This window comes from Polyodon spathula, chromosome 25 (assembly GCF_017654505.1).
Source record: "Polyodon spathula isolate WHYD16114869_AA chromosome 25, ASM1765450v1, whole genome shotgun sequence".
Taxonomy (NCBI): domain Eukaryota; kingdom Metazoa; phylum Chordata; class Actinopteri; order Acipenseriformes; family Polyodontidae; genus Polyodon; species Polyodon spathula.
The window spans coordinates 901,651-910,016 of record NC_054558.1 but is presented as its reverse complement, the minus strand read 5'-3'; the positions used below and the strand labels follow the sequence as shown (position 1 = coordinate 910,016).

Sequence of the window (8,366 nt, the reverse complement as noted above, 5' to 3'; positions counted from 1 at the left end):
CCCCCCTCTCTCTCTCTCTCTCTCTCTCTCTCTCTCTCTCTCTCTCTCTATCTATTTCTGGTAAGGCTTTTGGGTTAATCTACAAAGCCTTTCACTCAAAACTGTCATTGCTTCCTTAATGTTACAAAACTGGAAATGAAATCACTTCTGACTGCTTAAAAGCCTGGTGTGGTGCTGTGCTGTGTGGTGCTGTGCTGTGCTGGGTGTTGCTGTGCGGTGCTGTGCGGTGCTGTGCTCATGTGAAACTTCCAAAGGTGGTACTAAGTATGACTCTGGTTTCTCCCTCATGCCTCCCTGATCTTTCTTTACAGGTGTATGAGGTGAGTAGCCCTGTCTGTTCAGCCCCCCACCCCTCCCAGTGCTACATGAGTCATACTTTGAGACATTTGGAAAGGCTTCATTACAATCCCACTGACATCCCATCAGTCACTCTGACAGGTGATGCTGCATTTGTAATGTTGGAAATCGAATTCATGATATCGACCAGTTTGACAGCTGATGTCATTTCTCATCTCAGTTGATTTCAAAAGGTCAGTTGCGTTTCAGCCAAAAATATCCTTTTTGAACTCTTGAGTTCCAAAAAGTGTGTTTCTGCTTGAGTGAACTGCCTTGATCGGGCTGCAGCAGAATAACAGACCGCAGTGAGCTTTCTCACAATAGAAGCTACACACACTCTCACCTTTGCACCTCATTCATTAAGACCACTTTTATAGAAGAGCCCGCGCCATCTAGTGAACTGGTGATATGAACCAAGTAGTTTTTTTGTATTGCTGGCAATACATGCAGCTGTGCAGTAGGTGGCAGTGGCATTTTTATAAAGCTGATCTAGCCTTACATATGTCTGCTGCAGGCAACTAAAACAGCACCTGATCTCCTAAAAAAAAGAAGAACCATTCGGACGATCATTTCCACAAACAACTGCACTAACTGCCTTCTCCAGTGTTAACGCATCACTGCTGCGTTTACAATGAGATCCATTGCTTTTGGTAGAGGGAACATGGGTAGGTTTCTACTGCACTGGAAACTACATAGAGGTACAGAGACTGGGCAGAGCCAATGAGCCCCTGCCACTGTAAATCCGATGCAGGGCGCGTGACCCCAGCCGTTGTAATGCCTGCTCCTTTTTAGATTCCATTTCTGTGTCCTCTGCAGTATCCTGGATGTCCGTGGAGTTCTTTTCCAGCCTCTGAATCCTCTGCTCTTGCAGTGATGTAACTCTGACCTTGTGTTCCAGCTGAGAAGCTCCTTCAACAAGGCCTTCAGCATCAAGAAGGGTCCCAAGTCAGCCTCTTCGTACTCGGACATCGAGGAGATCGCTACCCCTGACTCGTCCGCGCCCTCCTCCCCGAAGCTCTCCCACGAGGGGGCCGACAACCCCCCGCTGTCCCTGAAATCCTCCACCTCCGCCTCCTCCTCGGTGTAAGTGTGTGTGTGGAACCCCTGCCTGCTGCTCTGAAGCAGCCACGCGCTGTAGATCACCTGGCAGCGTCATCACAAGAATGAGTTCAGTACTGATGTGGGTTACTTAAAAAAGCACAGACTCAGGGGGGTCTGTCTTTGTCTGTGCACAGGCTCAGGGGGGTCTGTCTCATTCAGTGCACAGGCTCAGGGGGGTCTGTCTCTGTCTGTGCACAGGCTCAGGGGGGTCTGTCTGTGCGCACAGGCTCAGGGGGGTCTGTCTCTGTCTGTGCACAGGCTCAGGGGGGTCTGTCTCTGTCTGTGCACAGGCTCAGGGGGGTCTGTCTCTGTCTGTGCACAGGCTCAGGGGGGTCTGTCTCTGTCTGTGCACAGGCTCAGGGGGGTCTGTCTCTGTCTGCGCACAGGCTCAGGGGGGTCTGTCTCTGTCTGCGCACAGGCTCAGGGGGGTCTGTCTCTGTCTGTGCACAGGCTCAGGGGGGTCTGTCTCTGTCTGTGCACAGGCTCAGGGGGGTCTGTCTCTGTTTGTGCACAGGATCTTCGAAGGGAACGAGGAGCCTGAGTCGGAGGACAAGGGGGTATCGGAGCTGCGCTCGGAATTGTGGCAGAAGGAGATGAAGCTGACGGACATTCGACTGGAGGCACTAAACTCCGCTCACCAGCTGGAGCAGCTGAGAGAGGCGATGAACAGCATGCAGGTACGACAGCGAGCGAGCGAGGAGCAGAGAGCCGTGGCTGTGATACAGACAGGGTTCACTGTGTCTGATTGAGCAGAGAGCGAGTAAGAAAATGACTAGTTTTTCCCACTCTGTTGCCTAACAGTATAATGGGATTACTGTAAATGCTTTAGTGGCCAAATGGAAGCCCCATTGACCCTCTGTCTGTTCTGTTCCCACAGATGACTGTAGAGAGTCTCAAGGCTGAAAACGACCAGCTGAAGACAGGAACAGGACCGAACACAAGCCCCGCCCCTGCCTCCTCAATCTCCCAACCACAGGGCTTGAGCTCCCTGCTGAGCGCGTCGCCACGGCAGTCCATGGCCCTGTCCCTCACGCAGTCCTTCACCCTGAGCCTCAACGAGTGCACGGACACGGGTGAGAAAGATGGGCCGCTGAAGCGTTAATCCATTCGTTCAGCCTGGGTTTCAATTCAGATTGTTCTCCTGCTGTGCTGCTCTCGCTCCCCTTCTCTGTCTCTCTCTCTCTCTCCCATTCCCACTGTCTCTGTCTCTCTCTCTCTCTCTCTCTCTCTCTCTCTCTCTCTCTCTCTCTCTCTGCCCCTCTCTCTCTCTCTCTCTCTTCCCACTGTCTCTCTCTCTCTCTCTCTCTCCCACTCTCTCTGCCCCTGTCTTCTCTCTCTCGCTCCCACTGTCTCTCTCTCTCTCTCTCTCTCTCTCTCTCTCTCTCTCTCTCCCATTCCCACTGTCTGTCTCTCTCCCTCTCTGTCTCTCTCGCTCACTCTCTCTCTCTCTCTCCCTCTCTCTCCTCTCTCTCTCTCTCTCTTCTCACTCTCTCTCTCTCTCTCTCTCTCTCATTCCCACTGTCTCTCTCGCTCCCGCTGTCTGTCTCTCTCTCTCTCTGTCCCCCTCTTTCCTCCTCTCTTTCACTCTCTGTGTTTTTTTTCTCAGATTTGTCTCCCATGGATGTGATGAGTATTTCCTCTCAGAAAGAAGATAACAGTCGGCTTCGTATCCTTGTCCGTGTTTCTGACCAGGGCGTTTTCAATGACGTGAGTGTCCTCGCTCTCTTCGGTTTCGAACTTTTTCTAGTTCCAGATTGCTGCTTGTTTTGAAGTACATGCTTTCTGTTTGGGTCTATAAAGTGTGGTCAGTGATTGCTTTGTCCTTCCGTTGTGTAGGATATCAAACAGCAGGATTTCTTCATCGGTTCGGTGAAGGTCAATGCTAAAACAGAGTGGGACACGCTGGATGCTGCTGTCTGCCAGACCTTCAAGGTAACTTGCCATTGGTCTCTCCCTGCTTTCTGATTCAGGGACTTTGAAACCGCTTGCAGCTTCGAGTCTAGATTCTCTGTGCAGGAAGCTTCTGAACTAATAAGGACTCTGAGCATCCGTTGTGATGCGATCTGCTCTGACGTGTCTCCCTGCTTTCCATTAGGAATACATTGCAAAGGTAGACCCTGCCTCCAGCCTGGGCCTGTCCCCTGACTCCATCTACTGCTACAGCATCAGCCAGGGCAGGAGGGTGCTGGGGGCAGAGTCCCCCGAACTCTTGCCGTCCCGATACATGGGCAAAGGCACCGGCTGCATCGCCGTCACGCTGAAAGGTCAGTGCTCGTAACGAAGACACGTCTTTAGTACTCGGAACAGCTTTTTGGGGCATAGTTTCCCCGCATAGAGCCATGCTGCGACAGTGTAATGTTTTTTCCTTGCTGGGAAAAAAAACAAGGTTTTTGTAACCCAGTTTAAAATGAGTCGTCGGCAGATACAGCAGTAACTAACCCCTCTGCAGGTCACTGAAGGGCGTGCTCGGTTTTATATGCTGCTTATTTTAATAATTCCAATAAGAATAAAACTAATTCTCTTTGCTTCTACGGAATAAAACCGAATCAAAGAGAAATGTACAGTAGACTTGCAGATAAGCTGCATTTAGACAGCCAAGCCAATCATATTCATTCTAGAAGAAATATCTGACACAGAACCAGCCCAAAGAATCTTGCAGCAAGGCTGCCAATGTTGTTTTATGACCAGGAGGCTCTCAGGCTCCAGTAAAGGTGTTCAGTGTTAGTCAGTCTCTTGAAAGCCACGTCTCCCAGGTGTGGTGTTTCTGTTGTAGGCTGCTGTCTGTGTTCAACATGCACCTGGCTTCCCGACTCGTGTCCTTCATCCAGCCTCCTTTTCAAGTTGTCTGTGCTCAGAGGCAGGACGTTTTTTGTTTTTTATAAACAGCCCATTTTTCATCGTCTCTGCTCAGGCAAGTTTGTCATCCAGAGATTACTCTGCAACAACAGAGCTAGCTGACTCTCCTTTAATTAACCCCCCCCCCCACCCCTGTGAGGTGGTCTAGTTTTCATCCTCAGAAAGTTAGACAGCAGTTCCTGAAGGACACGTCATGAGCTGGGATCAAGTGGACTACTTTGTGAAAGTAATGGTGCACCTCTGCTGCCCCCTGCAGGTCTGAAGGAGAAGTGCGTGGACAGCCTGGTGTTCGAGACCCTTATTCCCAAGCCCATGATGCAACACTACATCAGTCTGCTCCTGAAGCACCGGCGGCTCATCCTGTCCGGCCCCAGCGGCACGGGCAAGACCTACCTCACCTGCAGGCTGGCAGAGTACCTGGTGGAGCGCTCCGGGCGCAGTGGCACAGAGGACATCGCCATCACCTACAACATGCATGAGCAGTCCTGCAAGGCAAGGAGAGCTGCAGCGCACACCACTGTGTTAGAATGGGCTGTAGCAAGGACTTAAACAGAGCTTCTGCATGGCTGTCTGTGTGTCAGCTTGCACTGCACACACCCCTGCTCGGGTTTTATTTGTTTGTCCCAACAGACTACTGAAATCATTTTGGGCTATTTTGTTAAAAGCATAAATGAGATGTATTTATACCAGCATACCAGTCACATTTATTTGGTTGACTCGCTCTCTCCTCACTCTCTCTCTCCCTCTCGCTCTCTCATGTCTATCCTTTGTCGTCTTCAGGACCTGCAGCTGTTCCTGTCTAATCTGGCCAATCAGATTGATCGAGAGACCAGCTCCGGGGAGGTCCCATTGGTTATCATCCTTGATGACATCAGCGATTCGGGGTCCATCAGCGAGCTGGTCAATGGAGCGCTTACCTGCAAATATCACAAATGGTGAGGGGAAAAAACCCAGCATGACCGCTTTGCATGAACCTGGCTTGGGCGTAAAGCTTTGTGACAGAGAGGTGTAAAGACATGCTAGGAAGCTGCTAACCTCTTTCCTGGTCCCTTTAGCCCCTACATCATTGGAACAACTAACCAGCCGGTGAAAATGACACCCAACCACGGCCTGCACCTCAGCTTCAGGTATGTGCCTCTGCGAAAGCAGACTCCTTCTGCATCGAGAGACTGGACCTTATTTCAGTGTGCTGTCCAGGTTAGTGTGCGCTGCTGTGACATCCCTGCCATGGGATATACAGTGTGTCCGGAAGTTCATTTCGAGGGGAGGACGACAGGCTGCCTGAAAGGATATCGATCAAGCAGTCCAGGTGACCCGTGCTCGCTCTGCTCTCTCTAGGATGGTGACCTTCTCCAACAACGTGGAGCCTGCCAACGGGTTCCTGGTGCGCTACCTGCACCGCAAGCTGATGGAAACGGAGAGCGACTGCGCTGCCAACAACGAGGACCTACTGCGGGTGCTGGACTGGGTGCCCAAGCTGTGGTACCACCTGCACGCCTTCCTGGAGAAGCACAGCACCTCCGACTTCCTGATCGGTGAGGGTGCTCTCCGTTAGACGTCTGGTTAGACAGCGACATCTTGTGGCCAGTTTGTTGAATCGTTTGGCTTGATCTTTTTCATTTGAGCTCAGTTGAATTGACATGCCACGGCTGACAGCCGTGCCTTCTCTGTAGTTCAGAATCGAGCGCGCGTGTCTCGTTGTTTTCCTGTGCTTCTGCAGTTCAGTTTCTGCTAGACCTTCTTTAACATGTGTTTTTGTTTTGGTTTGTTGTATTTCAGGCCCTTGCTTCTTCTTGTCCTGCCCGGTGACAGTGGAGGAATTCCGCTGCTGGTTCATTGAGCTCTGGAATCACTCCATCATCCCCTACCTGCAGGAGGGGGCAAAGGATGGCATCAAGGTATGGCACCGTGAGCCAATCCCACTTTGCAACATGTACCTCGTTAAAAATCTTGAAGCCGCTCTCAGCCAGTCTCAACACCAGATATTAGAACATTGAAGTGCATCTTATTTGGTTGTCTCGAGCGCAGTAGACATGGGTGACGGCGTTAACGGTGCGTTGTGTTCGTTTATTAAAATAATGAAAACGGGATTTTGTGATGGTAGGTACAGCTGACCCTGCCTCTGATGGTTGCGCGCTTTGGTTCAGCTTCTCGTGGCGCACCCAAAGGGCTCACAAAGACACTCTCTTACCTGCACATGATACCTTATAAATGACATGGCCTATTTAAACACATCTGGTTTATCTCCCCCCCCCTCTCTCTCTCTCTCTCGCCAGGTGCACGGTCAGAAGGCAGTGTGGGAGGACCCCGTGGAGTGGGTAAGGGGCACCCTGCCCTGGCCCTCTGCTCAGCAGGACCAGGCCAAGCTGTTCCACCTGCCACCGCCCAGCGTGGTGCCGATTGGGGCGGGGCAGCCCAGTGAGGAACGGGCCACGAAGGAGACCACGCCCAGCTCCCTGGACTCCGATCCCCTGGTCAGTGCACACTGCAGGATGAAATGCTTCACAAGGGGTTTCATATGGATGTGTTACTTCTGTCTTAATCTGCGATTTGTACAGTACAAATCCCTCTTTTTATTGATAGAATTTAGTAGAATTTTTTTTTTAATGCATATAGGAAAGAACCTGCCACTTTCTTTGTTTCAATGATAATATTGCGCCTGTGGTATTAAATTCTCTTTCAGATGGCCATGCTGTTGAAGCTGCAGGAAGCAGCCAATTACATTGAATCTCCAGACAGGGAGTCAGTCCTGGACCCCAACTTCCAGTCAACACATTGAAAAACCACAAGGAGACGAAAGACTTGCAGCTCCGATGGCTCGTGCTGTTATCCCAGTTTTTTTTTCCGCGGTTTGGAGTCAGCAGTGAGCCTGCTGGCTACAGAAATGTCTCTATATCTGCGCTTTAGTAACACAAGTGGTAGGTACAGAATCTGCGCTGTAGCTACTAGAACCACAATAGGAAGATTTCAAATAATCCACCTGGAAAGGAACATAAAACAAGGAAGAACTGAAACTACCTGTGTGTATCTTTGTTATTTAATCTAGGCATGGCAATCGTTTCAACTGGTTTTAAAAACACGTTGTTTTTATATATATATATATATAAATCTGAATCTTATTTGAAGTTACTGATCCCCAGTGGGGAGCTACTGTTGTTCCACCACTGCCCTTTCAAACAAACAGGTGCTCATTGGAGGATATAAAGTATTCTCACACCTCATTGGTCCTCACAGCTTGTGGACGGAGATCAAAAGCACATCAAGAGATCTACTGAAAGGAAAGCACATTTTTAAAGGATTAAATAGCATGGGAAAAGCTCCAAACAGTCTCAATCGTTCTACTGCTGGTACGGCAGCTTTCTTTGGGTCCTAGGTTTTGCCTTTTCTGTTTAAGGTCTAGGATGACTGTGCTTTTGAATTACTTGAACCCAGAACCATGGTCCGTTCGGAGCTTGTGTTTAATATTTCGTCTGAAGCGACCAGAAGGGCAGAACCAGCTTCAATAGCACTGCAAGTCCCTCTCCCCTGGTTCAGGGTTCAAAAAGACAAGCTGTGAGACTCAAACACATATGCAATTTTCAATTACAATGCAGGTTTGTGAAAATCGAGACTAGCTGGTGCTTCTGTAACGCCTTAATGTATCATTCTGTAGTTTCAGTTCTAAGAACGAACAACAAAGACGAACCCGTGAAGGTTGCTTCATTTAGTATCTGCAGAAACGCGTGCAGTTCTGCATATGTTAGACAGTTTAGCAAAAGGGAGTCCATTCGCTGTTCTAGAACCTACTGGGTTCTAGATTCCGTTCAGCTATTTTGTTGGAAACTTTAGTTTCAGGGTCACATTTCATTGGTAGACTTCAGAAACTATGCAAGCTGGTAGGGTTTAAAAAGATGAGCGAATAAACATGCATGAAAAAGGAAAACAACCAGTTGCTATTTTACGCTGGAGAAAAATCCATTTGCAAACGGTTTACCCCACCGGGTGCACACCACGGAGCGTCCTCGGCGCTCTGCAGCTGTGTTCTAGACTTGCATTTCATTTGAAACAGTTCAGCTGTTTGAAAAGTAAAAGCC

The 8,366-nt window shown here is 49.7% G+C and overlaps 1 protein-coding gene across 6 annotated transcripts in view; it reads left to right on the top strand.

The window, feature by feature from the left end:
* LOC121299580 (neuron navigator 1-like) overlaps nucleotides 1-7,307 on the top strand; it is a 73,848-nt gene extending 66,541 nt beyond the window's left edge. For all 6 annotated transcript variants that reach the window (XM_041227375.1, XM_041227374.1, XM_041227376.1 and 3 more), the window contains 13 exons: nucleotides 1,235-1,419; nucleotides 1,952-2,114; nucleotides 2,315-2,510; nucleotides 3,044-3,144; nucleotides 3,274-3,369; nucleotides 3,533-3,701; nucleotides 4,550-4,785; nucleotides 5,074-5,228; nucleotides 5,349-5,420; nucleotides 5,632-5,828; nucleotides 6,073-6,191; nucleotides 6,570-6,767; nucleotides 6,977-7,307. In XM_041227375.1, coding sequence (XP_041083309.1) covers nucleotides 1,235-1,419; nucleotides 1,952-2,114; nucleotides 2,315-2,510; nucleotides 3,044-3,144; nucleotides 3,274-3,369; nucleotides 3,533-3,701; nucleotides 4,550-4,785; nucleotides 5,074-5,228; nucleotides 5,349-5,420; nucleotides 5,632-5,828; nucleotides 6,073-6,191; nucleotides 6,570-6,767; nucleotides 6,977-7,072 — 1,983 coding nt within the window. In that variant the 3' untranslated portion in view covers nucleotides 7,073-7,307. The remainder of the gene's footprint in view (nucleotides 1-1,234; nucleotides 1,420-1,951; nucleotides 2,115-2,314; nucleotides 2,511-3,043; nucleotides 3,145-3,273; nucleotides 3,370-3,532; nucleotides 3,702-4,549; nucleotides 4,786-5,073; nucleotides 5,229-5,348; nucleotides 5,421-5,631; nucleotides 5,829-6,072; nucleotides 6,192-6,569; nucleotides 6,768-6,976) is intronic.
* The last annotated feature ends 1,059 nt before the right edge of the window (nucleotides 7,308-8,366 follow it).